Source organism: Nannospalax galili, unplaced genomic scaffold, assembly GCF_000622305.1.
Source record: "Nannospalax galili isolate Female #2095 unplaced genomic scaffold, S.galili_v1.0 scaffold18, whole genome shotgun sequence".
Taxonomy (NCBI): Eukaryota; Metazoa; Chordata; class Mammalia; order Rodentia; family Spalacidae; genus Nannospalax; species Nannospalax galili.
This window is the reverse complement of record NW_008346548.1, coordinates 10,373,723-10,393,569: the sequence shown is the minus strand read 5'-3', so window position 1 is coordinate 10,393,569 and position 19,847 is coordinate 10,373,723. Positions and strand designations below refer to the sequence as shown.

The window sequence follows — 19,847 nt, the reverse complement described above, 5'->3', positions numbered from 1 at the left end:
TGCATGTGAAAACGTCTCAATGTCAATTGCTTTGGAATGAATTCTTCTGTATGAAAAAAAAAATTAAAAAAATAATGATTAAAAACAAAAAACAAAACAAAACAAAAATCCCCCAAATCAATCAATTAATCAAACCAACCTTTTATGTTGTGCCATTTGCTAGTTTGTTAGGGTTTTCACAGTATTAAAAAAAAAATCATTAATCAGGGTTGGAGAGATGGCTCAGTGGTTAAGAGCACTGGTTGCTCTTGTAGAGGACCCAGGTTTGAGTCCCAGCACCCACAGAGCAGCTAACAACTAAAAAACAAAACAAAACAAAAATCCCCCAAATCAATCAATTAATCAAACCAACCTTTTATGTTGTGCCATTTGCTAGTTTGTTAGGGTTTTCACAGTATTAAAAAAAAAATCATTAATCAGGGTTGGAGAGATGGCTCAGTGGTTAAGAGCACTGGTTGCTCTTGTAGAGGACCCAGGTTTGAGTCCCAGCACCCACAGAGCAGCTAACAACTGTCCTAACTCCAGTTCCAAGTGATTCGATGCCCTCTTCGGCCCTCCACAGGCACTGCACGACACGGGTGCACTTACATATATGCAAGCAATACACTAATACACATAAAATTAAAAAAAATTTTTTTTAAAAAGAAAAATCATTAAAAGCTCACTATTGTGGCTTCTGGAAGAATGCTACCCAAATGTCCTTTTTTAATGTATACTAGTTCTCAGTAACATGAAAACTGAACCCTATAACTGATTCTGCTGATTGACTACGCCCCATCTGCTTTGTTCACATCAGTATTTGCAGACCTTATCTAACAAATGCACAACTGTGTAGTTTGCATCTCCAAAAGGAACCATTACCTCGGTATTTTTACTCTCTTATCCTCATTCCTTTCATCTGATTTCTTCATTTATCATCTTGAATTACTGTATTTGCAAATTACCTTAAATCCTTTGTGTAATAAGAGGTTAAAATACAAAATCCCAAACTCACAATAAGTAGAATCAGGGCACATTAAAATTTTAATACATTTATATTACTTTGTTTTGGTTTTTAGTTTTGGTTTTAGAGAGAGGGTCTCCCTGAAGCCCCAGCGATCCTGGAATTCACTATGTAGACCAGACTGGCCTCAACAAAACAGAAATCCAACTGCCTCTGCCTCTGGAGTACTGGGATTAAAGGCATTTACCACCATGCCCAGCTCACATTTATATTACTTTTAAAGTATATACATATACATTATAAAAAGAGATTTAAAGGAGTTACCCTAGAACAGAGAGACATTACCCCTTTTAGACATCATAGGCTAATGGGAAAAAGACAAAACAAAACAAAAAAAAAAAAACCTCAATACCAGGAATGAGCTCCCTCTCTAGAAGCTGTTGACCAGGGGTATTGATGGACTCTCAAACAATACTGGCCATTGCCCTTGCTCTTGGCTACCAAACAGGACTTGACAGTAAGACCCTATTGCTGAAGACACTACATACATGAGCTGTAGAACAAACAAGAAAAAAAATCAAGCAGGGGCTGACTTCAGAGCCTAACATCTACCGGTTAGCAGTCATAGTGCTAGAAGATGCTTTGCATGCTATGGGAAGGAAAAATAATCATAAACCTTACTCAGCTGTGAATCCTGTGAACTACAATAACAACTGATCTGGCAAGATAGCCCCACTGGTACAATAGCGGCATGAATATTATGGGAGTAACCAATTGCTCTCTAATTGGATTTAAGGTTCACTTCATAGCATGGAGCCTATGACGCTAAAATAAGGCTTAAGAACCTGAGGCTAGACAGGGTCATAGGACATAGGGAAAAGCCTAATACTAATATTCTATTAAATATTTATTGTATGAAACTGACTTCTAATAACCCATAGATTAATGCATGCTCAACTCTCACCAGAGAATTTTCCTTATGCAGCAGATGGTGATTAACACAGAAATCTACAACAGGCCAATGTGTAGAGAACAAGAGGCTGCAGAGTACTTATCCATGAATAGGACACCTATATCAAAGTTCTGTCTCCCAAGGCTCAGGGATCATTGCAGAAGAGGGAGTGGAAAGATTGTAAGGGCCAGAAGGGCAGATGACCACAAGGAAACAGAGTTTTCCAGACAGTTGTTCAGTTACTCATATGAACTCACAGCAATGGTGACAACATGCAAGCTCAAATCAGACAAAAATCCCAGCACAGACTTGGGTAAGTGGGTAAGAAACCCCAACTCTACCTAAGGAAATTTTGGCAATTGATGGCTGCTGGGAGGGAGAGAAAGTCTCTTTCAAGGATGAGACTCTTGGTAGGTTACCCAGGCTCTAGTGGGTGGACCCACACTGAAGGATATTTGAGAACACAAATTATAGACTGCATAGGCCACATTTATATATATATTTATATATAATTTATAATATATATATTACATATATATATAAATATATAAATTGGAGTATATTAAACTGGCCTGGGGACAATAAAAGGAGGTACAGATAGGGGAGGAGATCTAAATATCATCAAATTATATTGTATGAAAATCACAAAAATTTAATTAAAAAATGTTAAAAAAAGAAAAAGAAAACAAAATAATGAAAAACACAAAAAGATTTTGCTTTTTCATCCCAGATAGCTACCAGTATTAGCATGTAATTCAAACCAATCTCCCATAACTTTCACGTCTGTATCATTACACAAAAACAAATGAGGGGCTGGAGAGATGGCTCAGCAGTTAAGAACACTGACTGTTCTTGCAGAAGACCTAGGTTCGAATCCCAGCACTCACATGGCAGCTAACAACTGTCCATTAACTCCAGTTCCAGGGGATCCGACAGCCTCTTCTGTCCTCCACGGGCATTGCATGGCACGGGTGTACTTACTTACATGCAGGCATAACACTCATACACATAAAACAAAAATAATAAATAAAATAAAATAAAATAGAAAAAAACCAAAGGAAACTGAGAATGACCCAGCATGTTAAAAGAGCCTATTACCTAAAATATTTAAATATTTCAAGTTTTTGTCCTTCACCTAAGTAGAAGTAGACTAAGACATCATTTTAGATATAATTTAACCACTATCATCAACACCTCATTTTATAGTTAAATCCTTAAAATTCTAATTAAATGTAATACCCCATTATCTTACCATTATCTACATGACCCAAGTCACTGTGGACATTCTCTAAGGTTCTATTCTGGCCCTCTCTAAATTCAGGGGGCATTTCTACCTTCAAATTTCAATTACCTTTGTGAATGATTCTAAAATCCCTAGTCCCTCTAAACTGGATTGCCTTGCAATAACTCCATTTAACAGATCACACTGGACTTCACAATCTCTCTCCTTCCTCACATCCCTAATCAATGCCCTCTAAGGATCTCATTTCTAATAATGACACTATCATTCTGTTCAATTTGAAGGCTTCAATCACCTCTGACCCTTTCTTCTCTTCATTTCGGGTATGCCACCTTATCAGACTTGACCATTTCTTCTCTTGAACTATCTTCCTGTTTTGCATTTTGTTTTTCATTTGTACATTTATTTTTCTACTTCGCACTCTAAAAATAACTTGACCTCGCTCCCTTATCTCTTTCAAACTTTCCATTTCACTTAGAGTTCTACTATCTTTGGGCTGTTTTGTTTTGTTTTTTAATCAAGTGACTTTCCTCAAACCTGCAGCAATAAACTGCAACCCATCCAATCATAAAGATCTCCCTCAATTTGAATTCTCAGGGCAATCTAGGTTCTGGTCCCACAATAATTATCAAACTTGTCTCAAAGCTATCCCTAAATCACCATCCAAGAACACCAAGACAGAGTCACATTCTTGTTTCTTCTGCTTCCCTTCCCTATACCTGAATGTGATGTCTTGTCCTACTTTAGCCAAATTTTAATTTTGCAAAACACAGATCATGTCTCATCTCACTAATGAAGCTCTCTGCTTATATTCCCTATATGGACTTTGTTATTATCTGATTTCCTTTTATACATGTAATTAGTTATCAAGTGGCTCCAAAGTTCTCTAACTGTATCCTATGTATGCTAAGATAGTCTCATCTATATTCACAGATTTAATTACAAATCATAAACTGACTCGCAAATCTAAATCCCACACTTGTCTTCTTCATTAAACTTCAGGCTCATATATCCAGCTGGCAGTGCCTTTGGATGTGTAATGGGCATCTCTGGGTTTAGCATTTCCAGATGGAACTCTTGTTTTTTTTTTTAATATTTATTATTTTTATTTTATGTGTATGTGTATATTGCCTGTGTGTAGGTAACTGCACCTGTGTTGTGCAATGCCCGCAGAGGACAGAAGAGGCTGTTGGATTCCCTGGAACTAGAGTTACAGACAGTTATTAGCTGCCATGTGGGTGCTGGGATATGAACCCGTATCTTCTCCAAGAACACTCAGTGTTCTTAACCTCTGAGCCATCTCTCCAGCCCCAGAACTCTTGATTTTTACCAATGAAATCGAATTAACCTCTCTAGTCTTTTTCATTTCAGCCCCATAACACATGTAGTTTCCCAAAAATCTACAAGTGATTCTTGACTTTTCTTTTTCCTTCATATTCCTAAAATCTATTAGAAAGGTATTGTTGCTAATCCCAAAACGCAGCCCAAATCCAATTACACTTCTTATCACCCTAGTTCAAATTACAGTTATCATCTCTACCAACTTTACTATCAGTCTCTCCTAAGGGATCACTCTGCTTTTATTCTTCAGAGTGGCCAGTCTGATCTACTCAGAGCCAAAGCCAGATCACAGAATTAATTCTCCAGCTTAAAACTCCCCAATGGCTCCCTATTTTATTAGGCCCAGTAAAGCAACAGACTCTTCATGGCCTTGAAGACCCTAATTAGCCTGTCCTGTTCCTATCTTTCTGACCTGAAGTTCTGCTACTCTACTAATTACCCACAATGCCTCACCATCACTGGCTTTTTTTCCATCTTTTGATGTGTACCAAAGGGCTTCTCCATGAGCTATTACTTTAGTCTTACTTTTCATCTACACCATCTTTCATTTATATAACTTCCATCCTTATTTTTTAAGTCTCTGATCAAATGTCATCCTTCCAAAGGGACTCAACCACCACAGATAAAGTCACACTCTATTCCATCACCCAGTCTTAGTAGATAGATGGATGGATGGATAGATATATGGAGGGGGGAGGAAGAGAGGGAGGGATAGAGGAAGGGAGGGATGGAGATCGACCATGTCCCCTCCCACTAGAATAAAACTTTAGTTCTTAGAGGACATTTTTCATTACAAATTGCCTACTACAATCTTGGGCATATAAAAATCCTAATAAATACCTAGGTGAGCAATTTATAAGAAGCAATATTTGCAAAACTAAAAATTTTCTAAAGCTAGATACAAATGCAGAGGTTCTGCAAAGAAAGGTTGATGACAACGTGACTAATTTAAGTTCAGAACAGCATGATTATTAACTGTAACAAGTTTTCCTAAATTAACAAAACACACATTTGCATTATAACCACTTAAAAATCATTAAAATGACAATCACTAGGCAAGTGATTCTAATAAGACAAACTGAAGTCTTACTTAATGTTATAATGTCCAGTTTTCAGTGTACATCTATCAGGAAGTTGAGCGAGTTTCCTTGAGAGCATTTTAAAATACTTTCTGCACTCCTGCATTCCTGTGCTTTGTTCATAATCAGTAGATGCAGAAAGCGGCAGTCCATCTCTGACACGAACGACTGAGGCAGATAAAATCAAAGACATTTCAACCCACAGAGAAAACCTAAAACAAAACCAGCAATGTGGATTAAATAAAAATCAAGGCCAAAGCTGATAAGCATTTGCATAACTGTCCAACTTAGTACTCAAAGAATATTAATTAAAAACAACACAATGTGTTTCAACAGCTTTACATTTAAGAAAAAAGCTTTTGAAAAAAACATTTGTGAGCTGGGGAGATGGCTCACTGCTTAAAAGCATGGCAGCACAAGGCTGATGACCTAAGTTTGGATACCTGGAATCTGTGTAAAAGCCAGATGCAGTAGCACAAGCATCTGTAATCCCAGGAGACCCTGGGTGAGAATTCCCAGAAGCCCCAGTCCACCTAGCCTGGTTTGCATTGTAGTGAACAACTAGAGACACTCTCAAACAAGGTAGAATGGCCAATATCTGAAGTTGTCCTCTGACCTCCACACAGGCACTGTGAGACACGCACGCACACACACATGCACAACCAAATTTGCTGAGGTTTGGGTGACAGCTCAGTCAGGAAGGTGCTTAGAAGCACAAAAATCTGGAGCTCAGTCTCCAGAACCCATGTGTGGTAGAGTATACTTGCAATCACAGTGCTAGGGAGGAGATGAGCAGATCTCTCTAGGGCTCTCTGAACAGTGAGCCTAGCCTACTTTGTGAGTCCCAGGCTAACGAGAGATCTTGTCTCAAAAAAACAAGGTGGATAGCGCTTGAAGAATGACAATGTTGTTCTCTGGCTTCTGCACATATGTACACATGCACACATGCACCTACACACACAAACGTACACACACACACACATATGCATACAAACAATAACATTTGTTTCTGCACTCTTAAATACAAATTTAAGTAAAACTCTAGTATAAATACCATTTACTATACTCAAAACAATTTGGCAATTTTGACATGAATTTTAAAACATTTCTGTCAGCACTTGGGAGGCAAAGGCAGGTGGTCTCTGTGAGTTCAAGGCCAGCCTGGTCTACATAGTGAGTTCCAGGTCAGCTGGGGCTACAGGGAGACTGTCTCAAAATGACCAAACAACGCACACGCACACACACACACACACACACACACACACACGCACATGCGTGCACACACACACACACAAAGTGAAAAAAAAATATATAGTGCTTGCTATGTAGCCCTGACTGGCCTGGAACTATGTAGCCCAGGCTGGCTTCAAACGCATAACAATCCTCTTTTACTTCAGCTTCCTGAATGCTGGGATTACAGTTATGCACCATCATGTACAGCAACAAATTTAAATATATAATCCTACCCCATGTAAAATAGTCAGAAATCCAAATAAAAATTTAAACTTACACTGAAATAACTGAAAACATAAAAATCCAATGTACGATGATTAAGTAAACTACAGTGTATCTGTGATATAATATAATGTAACAACTAAAAATTATATTTATAGAAGTAAAAGGTTTAATAATGTACAAAATGTTGATGTGGTAAGTTTTTTAAAAAAAATCTGTACATTTTGACAAGTACTGTGGCACATGCCTATAATTTTAAAATTTGGGAAGGCAGAAGCAGGAGGCTCACAAGTTGAGAGGCTAGCATGGGCTACAAAGCAAGATCTGCCTCAAAAAAAAATTTTTTTTTTTGCCAACAAGAGAGAAGGAAAAATAGAGGAGGAAATGGAGAGACTAAAAAAAGATTGGTCAAAGTCAGAACAACACTTATCTCTAGGAAAGAATATTATGGGTGGTTGTTATGTGTAACTTCCTAAATGCTCACAAAGTTTCATGATAGACCCACATTGCTCTCGTTACCAGAACTTGATATATATTTAATAAATCCCAAAGCTAAAGGAGTATGATTTTAATGGTGTTCTCAGTCTTTGTACAAAAAAATGTAACTCATAATGGACTCTTTAATTGAAATCTGGTCATGTTTTACAAAAATAGATAAAAGGATTTCACAGATATGAAAGAAATCAGGAAAATAGACAAGCTTTGATAAAATACAGAGAAATTCTTGAGACTCTAGTTTGTATAAATAGTTTGAAGTTTGGATGGAAATGCAGATCTAGCCTTTCCTCCTCTACCAAAATTCTTCCCATGACTGGGGTGGGCCTTGGGAATCTTCAGTTTTAACAAATTCCCAACATGACTACAGGGACATTGCATAAAGACCATATTTTAAAAAATTTATTCAGTTAGGAGCTGGAGAGATGGTTCAGTGGTTTAGAACACTGACAGCTCTTGCAGAGGACCTAGGTTTGGTTCCCAGCACCCACATGGTAGCTAACTAACTGTCTATAACTCCTATTCCAGGGGATCCTATGCTCTCTTCTGGCCTCTGTGAGCACTGCATGACATGTTTGTACTTACATACATTTAGGCAAAACCTCATACACATAACATAAAAAATTATTACATTAAAATATGCTCAGTATCTGAGGTTACGTGGTAACTCTTCTCTGTCAAATCATTAAAGTACATCACTACATCCTTCTTTACTAGCAGCAAAGACAACTGGAATAACTCAGAAATTCAGAGATATATCTAAGAAGCTGTTTTTAACTGTCTACTTTTGCTGGTCAATATTATCCCATTCAGAAAATGAAAAACAGCAATATGTTGAACAGAAATGCCATAGAAAATCAGTTGGTACAAATTTTGGAAATCGGGAGTTGATACTTTTCATTGCTGTATGATGTTTAAATGTGCTGCTCATGTTAGTAACTAGTCCACCAATAAAAATTAACCCAACTAACAAAACTAACACATTAACTCTAATACTCCCTTTTCTCCTTTTCATGAAGGGAAGAAGCCTCTAGGTATTACTCTTAACATTTCTGTCCTATAATCATTTAAAAGGGGGAAAGGGACTTGTATATGCTGACACCTACGGCATAGAATCATATGAGCAGGTTCCCAGGAGCTTGTAGGATTCTGTTTCCATATAGTCATGCACATCCTCTCTGGCTCTTACAATCTCTCTGCCCCCTCTTCCACGATGGTCCCTGAGCCTTGGGTGGATGCAATTTAATAAAGGGGTCCTAAACTCAGGCAGACAATAACCCAGCATAGAACTGAGAAAATGAAAAGCAGACCCCAATCTTATCGAAAAGACTGTTGGCAACTGATTGCTGCTAGATGAAGAGCTGATCTTCCCCAAACAAGGGACAGCAGATAGGCTGACTAGACTCAGGGGACGGACTTGCACTGGGGAAGGGCTGGGGGCAATGACAACACAGTGGGCAGTAACAGGGATGACAGAGTATATGGGCTCCAGTGGAGGGTTGGGGGAGGCTATGGGAGGGTGCTGGTGGGGATGGGGGTATAAAGATGATTAAGATTGTTTGAGATGTTCCGAATGAAATACAGAAAATAATCAATAAAAAAGAGGAGGGAGAACAACAGCAAATTAAATCAGCCTTTTTACAATAGTGGAATCTTCAAACTAGTGTTTCAATGTTACATATCCAAATCAACGTATTTTCTCCATCCACTCTTTCTTCTTTTTTTCATCCACTTTCTTTTTTACTTTTAAAAGACATCAGGAGAGCCAGGCATGGTGGTACACACCTTATAATCCTAGGCAGATCTTTTGAGATCAAGGCCAACCTTGGCTACATAGTTTTCCAGGCCAGCTAGGACTACTGGGGGAGCCTGTCTTGGAAGAAAGAGGAAAGAAGAAAGAAAGAAAGAAAGAAAGAAAGAAAGAAAGAAAGAAAGAAAGAAAGAAAGAAAGAAAGGAAGGAAGGAAGGAAGGAAGGAAGGAAGGAAGGAGAGGGAGGGAGGGAGGGAGGGAGGGAGAGAGAGAAAGAAAAGAAAGAGAAGGAAAGAAAGAAAGAAAGAAAAAAGAAAGAGAGAGGGAGGGAGGGAGAAACAAACAAACAAACAAACAGGCAAAGAAATCTGGGATTCCCTGAAGAAAAAATATCACACTATCTTCAAATGAATGTATTAAACCACAACTGTAACGTTTAGTCTCAGTATAAAGAGAAAAAAGGTCTTACTTCATATACAAGTACTCATTAGCTATAAAGCTGCCATCTTTCCAGACTTTGTAACACAATGTCTTGGGAATTAGTGTGAAGGCAAGTTGAGATTTATTGTTCTAAATACCCACTTTCTTAGTATTTAGAAATAAACTAAATTCTTTTACGTCAGACTTTTCTAGGATCTTAACAGAATTAGGAGTATTCTCCATTCATAAGTTGCCAATTTCATGTAGTCTTCACTTACTCGTTTTTTTCTGTTATTTTAAAAAATTTTTAATTTATTTTTAATTATGTGGGGTGTGTGTGTGTGTGTGTGTGTGTGTGTGTGTGTGTGTGCGTGTATCTATGCGTGGGTATGTGCACAGACATGCAAGTGTCCACATAGGCCAGAGGCATCAGATGCCCTGGAATTGGATCCACAAGTAGTTGTGAGCTACTTGACATGGGTACTAAGAATCAAACTCAGTCCTCTGCAAGAACAGTACGTACTCTTAATCACTGAGCCATCTCTCCAGCCCTATTCATTTCTTCTCAATGTCTTGAAAGGCAGAAAGACATGATTCGTGTATATTACCAACTAGTAAGTTCTACTAGTTCAATAATCATTTACTAAGTATTCGCCACATATTAGATATTTTGCCAAATACCAGGAATGCATAGTTCCTACCACCAAGAAACATCATCCCAAAGTAGATCTTCAAAACGAATGAATAGGACATAGGCTTTCTGGCTCACATTTTACTAAATGCAAAATTATAATTAGACAAACATGTATTTCAGATATTCCCAATGTATATTTTAGGCTAGTAAACAAAGCAGAACCTAGCAGTTATAGTTTCTGTCAAAATCCTTAAAAGGTCATCAGATAAAATTTATCAGTAAATTTTTTTTCTAAGGATAAAAAGTTAAATCTCTTCATCCCAGAGTAATTTGACTTAGTATCCAAAGCAGTTAAAGAAAAAAAAGAAAGAAATTTGGATAAATGTCTAATCAACAATGCAAGTTTTTGTTTAAAAGGCAGCACACTAAGGTGGTTAAAGAGGTCAAATTCAGGTTGGGGAGATAGTTCAGTAAATAAAGCACTTGCCACACAATCCTGAAGCCCAGAGTCCATATCCACCAAACCCACATAAAAACCAGGCAGGTCAGGCAGCCATCTGTAATCTCAACAGATATGGGATCTCCAGGGCCAGCTGGCCAGCTAGACTGGCTGGAATTGGCAAGCCCTGGGTTCAGAAAAAGACCGTGCCTCAACAAGTGGGGGCAGGCAATCTGGGAAGACAACACATGCCAGTTTCAAGTCTTCATACACACCTGTGGACACACAAACCACACAAAGGGAGGGAGGGAGGGAGGAAAGAAGGGAGGGAGAAAAAGAAACCAGATTCTAGAGCCAGGTTGACCAGGTTCAAATCCAGGTTCTACCACATACCTGTCATGAAATCTTGAGGTTTGCCTTTGTAAACCTCAACTTCCTCACCTCTAAACTATGGCTACTGATAGTACCTCATGGGGATCTCTTTAAGATACTAAGAGTGTCTACCTCCAAAGCTCATGGAAAGCATCTGACACTGTCTTATAATCTACTAGTTTCTATACTAAGTATTTGTTAGTTTTTTTGTTTGTTTGTTTGTTTGGTTTTTTTTTTTTTGGTCTTTTTGAGACAGGGTCTCCCTGTAGCCGCAGCTGACCTGGAACTCACAGAAATCCACCTGCCTCTACCTCCCAGTGCTGGGATCAAAGGCATGCGCCACCACACCCAGCTAGTATTTGTTATTCTGACAGGTTACCTACCCTCTATTGACCAAAAATTTTATACTACTCATTTCAGTCTTCCAGTAACCTGTGAGGTGGGTATTGCTAGTTTCATTTTGCCTTGGAGGAAACTGAAGCCCCAAGAGTTAAAGTAATTTAACTCCTAGACTAGTAAGTAGGGGGCTTGAATTTAGAACTAATTCTCATAACTCTGAGGCATTGCCTCTAAACATATCTAAACTTCTTACTCAACTACATGGAAAGTCACAAATACCCCTTTGATGAGGGTTTCTTTTATAAACCAACCTAAAACATAAATTTTAATCAGTCTCAAAAGTAAAGTTCTAGATTGATGTGATGGTTTTAAATAGGAAACACGCTGATGTCTCAGTAACTTAGGGCCTGGCACGGCCACAGATGTCAGTTCAGTTCTGAATCTTACTTAACATTCCAGAAGTTCTAAGCGCCGGATAAGGTACTTCGTAACTTCTTATAATGCTGGCGTATTTGTATCAGTAACATGGAAAGTGATTCAGAGTTTTTAAAAGTGGTTGTTCCACCTATCAGCTGGGATTCCATCAGGTCTAGTGTGGTGGCTGACACTGGCGCCGTTCTGGGTCTTTTCTACTTAAGCTGAGTCAAGCACGCACGGGAAGTAAGTCCTGGCTAGTTCTGAAGTGGTCCACCTGCCCCAGGTGATGAAGATCCGGGAAGCTAAGGAGCAGAAGAAAAGTCTAAAGCTGCTCTGATTGGCAGAGAGATTCAAGGCAGCACGGGTTTGGCCTTCTTTTCCGGAGATCTCCACTTGTGGAGCCAATTACTCAGGGCTCTTTTCACCCACATCGATTCCCAAAGTGCCATTAAACAGGGCTTCAGGGGGTTTCTGCGAGCCACCTAGGGCGAAATCTCTGAGCTCAAGGCTCATTCAAGCTCCACAAATGGCTAAGCAAGCCACTGGTTCAAGCTCGCCTGTCTACAAGTTTTCTCCGGCCACCTACCAGCCTAGGTGGGTCAGTGTGCTTCGGACATTCGGGGCCAGGGAGTCTCCACCAGCGCTCGCTAGCCGCCCGGGGTGACTGTCCCTCCCGGTCATTCATCCCTACCAACCTGCCCATGCCCGGAAGGCCAGCCGAGCAGCAAACCGCGCGGCTCGACCCGGGTAGCAGGGAACCGGGTCCCCGCACTCCCGCCCTCCGGGACTCCGCGGCCAGCGCACCCAGCAGCGGGCCGATGAGGGACGAGGGGGAGCAGCGCTCTCAGCGACCCTGAGGAGACAGGAAAGAGGGGCCGGGCCGTACCTGTCGCGCCGGGACCCGCCGCTCCGAGTGACGCGCCACGCAGTGCATTGTGGGCCCGGGAGTGGCCTCCGGGCGGTGCTGCCAGCATCCAACGTGGCTGGCGCCGGCTGAGACAAGCCCCACCCCTCCGGAGCTCGAGCAGACCAATCAGGCTCCGTGGGAAGCACCCAATACCCCGCCCCTTTCCAGGGATCACCTTCAGGCCCGCCCCCTTCAGAAGAGATTGGCAGTTTCTCATGGACTTGCGCCTAGAGATTGCCTAGTCTTCTGAGGACAGAATGATGCTATCCCTCGGAAATAAGGTTAATCTCTCGCGCCTGATGCTCTGTGTGGAGGCAGTTTGTCTCTCATACGCGGCTCTAAAGCAAATAGTTACACTGCGGGCAGGGGAAAAGCTCCCTCTGGGTAAGCAAGGGAAGGACCTGCCCCCATCAGCCACTGCACAAAGAAACTTACTATAGTAGAGAAATGCCAGGTGCTGGCCCTGTAGCCCCTACCAGCCTTCGCGAGGTCTTGCATCATCAAACAAGCATTTACTGAGGGTTTACCAAGTAACAAGAACCATATTAGGCATTGGTTTACAGGAATGTATACAACACTCGATGGAATTTAAGATGCAATTACAAGCAAGAGACATTAAAGCATAAGTTGTTACATAAATATAAACTGTGTTAGGTACTGTGAAAAAAAATAATGGATACAATGTTGATGAATTAATAATTTTGAACTGTCAGGGAAGAGCCCCCTCAATAAATGTCTTTTACAGTCAAGGAATAGCAAGGGGCCTTCAAGAATAATCCAGGCTAAGGAAACATGACGTGGGAGGTTGGGTGGTTAAAGAACTTGGGTTGTTCTAGAAATTGAAAGGCAGTTGTATGGCTGGAGTGTAGGAGCAAGAAGTTTAGGCCGAGATAAAACAAAGGCTGGATCTCTTTGGCTACTTTATACATTTCAGACTATACTGTGTAAGATACACTGAGATCAAATAAGAGCTAATAAAGACTGTTAAGTAGGATTCTATTTTCATGTTTAAAAGCCCACTTTGCTGTTTATGGGGAATAGATTGGTAGAGGGGAAGAAGCGTTACTGATAGGCCAGTTTGGAGGCAGTTGTATTGGTCAAGGTCATAAACAGTGGTGGTTTAAACTAGGATAATGGCAGTAGGAACAAGAAGAGGTGAATAATTTCAAGATGTGAATAAATTGGGGGTGGAATCCAAGGAACTTGATGGATTGATTTTTCTGGGAAAGGTCAAGAGAAGAGGAATATTAAAGATAACTCCTTAAGTAATTAGATGGGTTAAGAAGCCACTCACAGATTCACAAAGAGTAGCAGATGTTTGGTGCTATGTTAAATTTGAGATACTTATAAAATCGGACCATCAAGAGGTTTTGAATAAGTGTGCTGAAGTTCAGAGGACAGATCTAGACTAATTATATATTTGGCGATTGTTAAAATGAGTTAACCCAGCAATTCCACTGCAAGATATACATTTAACAGAAAGGTATTCATATGTATAAGATTGTTCATAGAATGAATAAATTTTAGAATATCCACATAATATAAGGGGAAAATAATATGTATCTATACATAAAGCATGCATGAACATAACAATCATAAAAATGAATGAAAAAAATTAGACACAAAGTGTATATTACATGAGTTCATTTACATGATGTTCAAAAATATTGTATGGTTATTGAAGGCAGAATATTGGTTACCATTAGGAGGTATTAATATTTGAAATGGAACATTATTGTTCTTCTTGATCTGGCATTGGTTATGTGGTATGTCTAATTAACAAAAATTCACCAATCTTTGTGCCTGTGATCTATGTAATTTTTCAGTATGTGTTTTATTATTCAGTACAAAGGCTAAATCTTAAAAATGGTAAGGGTAATTCAGACACAAATAAGTAAGGGTAATTCAACACAAATATGACAAGACTATCACCATCAGTAGAAAACAGGACCACTGAAACAAGTGTTTGCAGGCATTGAATGAATCAAACATGGTGAAACTGTGATCCTAGAAAGAAGGAGATCCATTTGTCTCTGCCTCCCAAGAGCTGGGATTAAAGGCACACACCACCATGCCTGGAAAATACATTTTTTAAGTACATCCTCCCACCATTATTTATTTTTCATCTTTGTGGCTAAAATACCTGACAAAAACAATTTAAAGGGGGAAGGATTTATTTTGGCTCACAGTTTCAGTGGGTGCCAGTTCATCGTGGTGGAGAGGGTATGGTAAAATAGTTTTTGTAATTGTGGGTCAGGAAGCAAAGAACTGAGAATTCATCTGGCTTTCTCTTTTTTCTCTTTGTATTCAGTTAGTATCCCTAGCTCTTGGGATGGTGCTACCCACATGCAAGCTGGGTATTTCCTCTCAGCTAATACTTTCTGGAAACACCCTTACAGACACACCCAGAGGTATGCCTGAATCTTCTGGGTGATTCTAAATCTAATCAGGTTGACAATAAAGATTAACCATCACATATACCCTTTCCCCACTATGTGAGGATAGTCAGAAGGTAACCATTTCCAAGCCAGAAAGAGAGTTCTATCCCAAACCTGACCATGTAGGCACCTTGATCTTGGACTTCCAACCTCCAAAACTGTGAGAAAGAGATGTCTGTTGTTTTATCACCATCTGTGGTATTTTCTTCTGCTATCTGGGCTGGCTAAGCAACTCTCCTTCATTATTCGTTCTAGATGTGCTACATCTTTAGTCATCCAATCTGCTGGCCCCAATGTCTCACTCAGTGGCATGACCCAGATTCTCAGGAGTGGAGCCCCTGATCATGAATACTTTCTCAGGTCATGTTGACTGTTCCTGTTGTTTTTCAATCACTATCGAGCAAGGGAATACTACTGCTGTCAAATTTGTCAGTTCCAACATCAGGACCACTTGCTGCCACTCTGACTTTGCCAATCATTATAGAATACTCAGGGCTGGAGTGATGGCTCAGGAGTTAAAAGCACTGGCTGCTCTTGCAGAGGACCCGGGTTTGGTTCCCAGCACCTACGTGGTGGCTAACAATTGTCCATAACTCCAGTTCCAGGGGGTCTAATGCCCTCTTTTGACCTCCATGGGCATCACACAACACGGGTGCACTTACACATGCAAGCAATACGCTCACATATAAATAAATAAATAAATAAATAAATAAATAAATAAATAAATAATAGAATAACCATGGCCCTCCTCAGATTTTGGTGGCTAAGCATTGCTACTTGACCTCTCTTTGTTTAGAGTTCTATGATATCAGGAGCCAAATTCTGTACCAGTCCCCACTGAAGCTTTTAATAATGTCCCCTCATGTCAGCTGATCCTTCTCTTCCTTCCAGCCTAGGTGAATATACTCATCTGTCAAGTCTTCCAGTCATGCAGAGTGAATGCCTCTCCAGCATGCCATGCCTGCTTTCAATCCCTCCCTCCATGGCTTGGCACTGGCTGGCCATTCCAGCTCCACTATGTGGACCATCACTTTCCAATACATGAAGAAGTGAATTCATATCACCTCCTGGCATCCTAAATTCTTTCAAGGTACTAAATCTTGCATCTCAAGAGAGTGTCCCTAGTCAATAAACTCTTCACTATCCAATTTTATTCTCTGCTTTCTAAATTAAGCACCCTTAGAGCATAGTCACAAGTACACTCCTCCAGTTGCTTCTAGGGCATGTCACCTAGTTTTTGTACCTTCTTTGATATATAGCATCTTTCCTTCCATGTAAAGCCCACTGTCCTCAGTGGGGTTATACTATGACTTAGCCCTCATTATAGACACAGTGACTAAAAGGGGAGACAAGGACACATGTTGGCATGTTATCTTTACAAGCTCTTAATATGGGGGAAGCTGTTAAGCTCAGAGGAGACTGTAGTGGGAAGGGGGTGCCAAGCATGTATAGTTATCTCTTCACATGACCCCCTTCCATGTGTCCTATTTTCCTACCAATGTTTCCCAACCAGGACTCTGACATGGCATAAAAATCCACTTCTATAAGCTCTTAGCCTTATAAGTCTTGGGTTTCTTCATCTTTTTCAGTGGCCCCTGCCAGAGATGAACTTTGAAAAAAAAATGCAGCCAGAAGAGCTAGAGAGATAACTCAGTAGTTAAGACCACTGGCTACTCTTGCAGAGGACCTGGGTTCAGTTCCAAACACCCACATGATGGCTAGCAACCACCCATAACCTCAGTTCCAGGGGATCTAACACACTCTTCTGACCTCCCACAGGCACTGCACACATGTGGTACACGTACATGCAGGCAAAACACACATCCACATAAAAATAAAGCCAAATATTTTTTCTAATATGACCAGTTGTCCTCTAGCTTCACATTTGGTTTCCAATTGCCTTTTGGTTGCCCTTAACTGATTGTTACATTTCTATGTACAGCCTCAGTGAAGTAAGCAGTAAGCATCAACTTACCTTAAATATTTTCCTTAAAGCTACTCTATTTATCACACACCTCAAGTGCCTGATGTATTTGTACCCCTTTTGGTTTTTTTGTGGTATGATGGGTTGAACCCACGGCCTTGCACATGGTAGGCATGTGCTCTACCACTGAACTATATCTCCAGACAGATGGTGAAGCTGTTATATATTCCTGTCTCAGAGCTACTAGACTTTCCTGAAATGGGTGTGACATTATACTAGCTGGTTCTCTGAGGTGGAGGTCTATGATGATGACATTATCTGCTAGAGGCCATCTCCTGACCACTCTCCCTGCAGATGGGCAACAATTCCTCCCTTGAAGGAGGACCTGGCAGGAATCAGTCTACCACAGACAAGCATTATCTCTGTGGGAGTCTTAGCAAAAATACAAAATCTGAAAAAACCTACATGGAAACATCAAACTGATGCAAATTGAAGAACATTCTTGATAAAATTGGTCTAGGTTTGTTAAAAAAAAGTCAATGTCAAAAAAGATAAAGATGGGCTGAGGTTATTTCCCAAATCCAAGGAAAATAAAGAGATATGACATGAAATGCAATACATGAGTCTGAATTGGATTCTGGAATGGGAGGAGAAATAACCATAAAGAATATTATTTGGTTAACTGGTGACATTTCAATAAAGGCAGTGGATTAGATAATAATATTGTATCAATATCAGGTGCTCTGATTTTGATCATTTTAATTTTGTTGTTGTTAAGACCAGATCTCCCTGTAGTCCAGGTTGACCTAGAACTCACTGTGTAGACCAGGCTGGCCTTGATCTCAGATCATGAAATGTGAGATGCTTCTGTCTCTCCAGTGCTGGAATTACATGTGCCACCATGCCAACTGATCATTTTAATTTTTAAAAAAATATATTTAAGTTTAAATTTGAAAATTGAGATACTGTGGTACTTCCAAATTGTTACATACATTCAAATGATAATATGTGGGTTATATTATGACCAATTTTACCTAATTCTTTTTACTTTTTAAATTTTATTATTTTATTTTATGATTTGCCTACATGTATGCAAGTGCACCATGTGCATACAATGCCTGAAGAGGCCAGAAGAGTGCATCAGATCCCTGGAATTTGGAGTTATGAACAGTTGTTAACTGCTATGTGGGTGCTGGGAGTTGAACCCTGGTCATCTGCAAGAGCAGCTCTTAACTGCTGAGCCATCTCTCAGTGCCTTTTTTTTTACTTTTTAAATGGAGAAACTAGAAAATTAAAAATCTGTGTATGAAGGCTGAAGAGATGGTTAAGAGCACTTACCGCTCTTACAGAGGACCTGAGTTCAGTTCCCAGAACCCACTTTGGGTGGTTCACAACCTCTGGTAACTCCAGCTTAAGGGGAATTGACATCTCAGCCTCTGCAGGCACCAGCACTCATGTGTACATATCTACATACAGACAGACATACTTTTATTTCTATTGAACAGCACTATTTGATACTAGTAATTTTCATAATACAGAGATGAAGATTATTTCTGGCACTTTCCACATCCCTTGCCTGACTGCATTGTTCTATGTGAGCCCATTTTGTGCAAGGTCTGCATTTTTACTCAGTGATAAGGGGTAAGCAGGATTGATCCTTTGTGCACTCATCTCTGTGCAGATAGTCTTTGAAGGAGCTCTGGCCCTCCTCAGCTCCAGAAGGACCTGGTAGGGGAGAGAGGTACAGATTTGCCTTGGGTGAGGCAAGTGTTGAGTCTTGCAATGCAGCACCACAGTCAGGAGGAGTGAAGAATGCATCAGCAGGCACTGGAGAGCATGGCACTGGGAAATGATGGGGAAACAAGGGTTTCTTGTCACTGTGGCTGCATCAATATCTTTGACATAGTGCCATCATTTCTTTGTCACCAACTGTACTGGTTAGTGTCAGTTGTCAGCATGACACACCTGGGAAGAGGAAACATCAGTTGGGGAATTTCCTCTATCAGACTGGCCTGTGGGCATGCTGTGAGACAATTTTTTGATTACTGAGCTTGCTGTGGGTGGTACCTGGGCAGGTGGTTCTGGGTTGTATAAGAAAGCAGACTGGGGTCTGGATAGATGGCTCAGTGGTTAAGAACACTGGTCGTTCTTGCAGAAGACCTGGGCTTGAATCCCAGTACCCACACGGCAGCTAACAACTGTCTGTAACTCCAGTCCAAGGGGATCCGACAGCCTCTTCTGACCTCCGTTAAATAAATAAATAAATAAATAAATAAATAAATAAATAAATAAATAAGTGAGTGAGTGAGTGAGTGAGTGAATGAATGAATGAATGAATGCAGGCTGAACATGGGCCAGAGGAGCAAGTCAGTAAACAGTGTTCCTCCATGGTCTGTGCTTTAGTTCCTGCCTCCAAGTTCCTGCTTGAGCTCCTGCCTTGTCTTCCCTCGATGAAGGACTGTACTGTAAGCTGAAATAATTCCTTTCCTCCCCAAGTTGCTTTTGGTCATGGTGTTTATCACAGCAGTAGAAAAGTAACTAAAACACCAACTCTACACTTTGAATATTGTCCTTAATGCATAACTGTCATATTTATATGATACAATTTTTCTTTCACATTGTCTTTGAGTGTCATATTTTCAGAGACAGAATAAAAAATGATAACTGATGCATCTCTTAGAAATTCTAAAATAACTTTTCCA

General features: G+C 40.1%; 1 protein-coding gene across 2 annotated transcripts in view; it reads right to left on the bottom strand.

The window, feature by feature from the left end:
- Window positions 1–12,826, bottom strand: part of Sec22a (SEC22 homolog A, vesicle trafficking protein) — a 66,922-nt gene extending 54,096 nt beyond the window's left edge. The window contains exons 1-2 of one of the 2 annotated variants that reach the window (XM_008842954.3): window positions 12,763–12,826; window positions 5,567–5,767 (exon numbers count right to left, since the gene is read on the bottom strand). In XM_008842954.3, coding sequence (XP_008841176.1) covers window positions 5,567–5,748 — 182 coding nt within the window. In that variant the 5' untranslated portion in view covers window positions 5,749–5,767; window positions 12,763–12,826. The other variant, XM_029568220.1, reaches the window with a different exon arrangement.
- Between the last annotated feature and the right edge of the window lie 7,021 nt (window positions 12,827–19,847).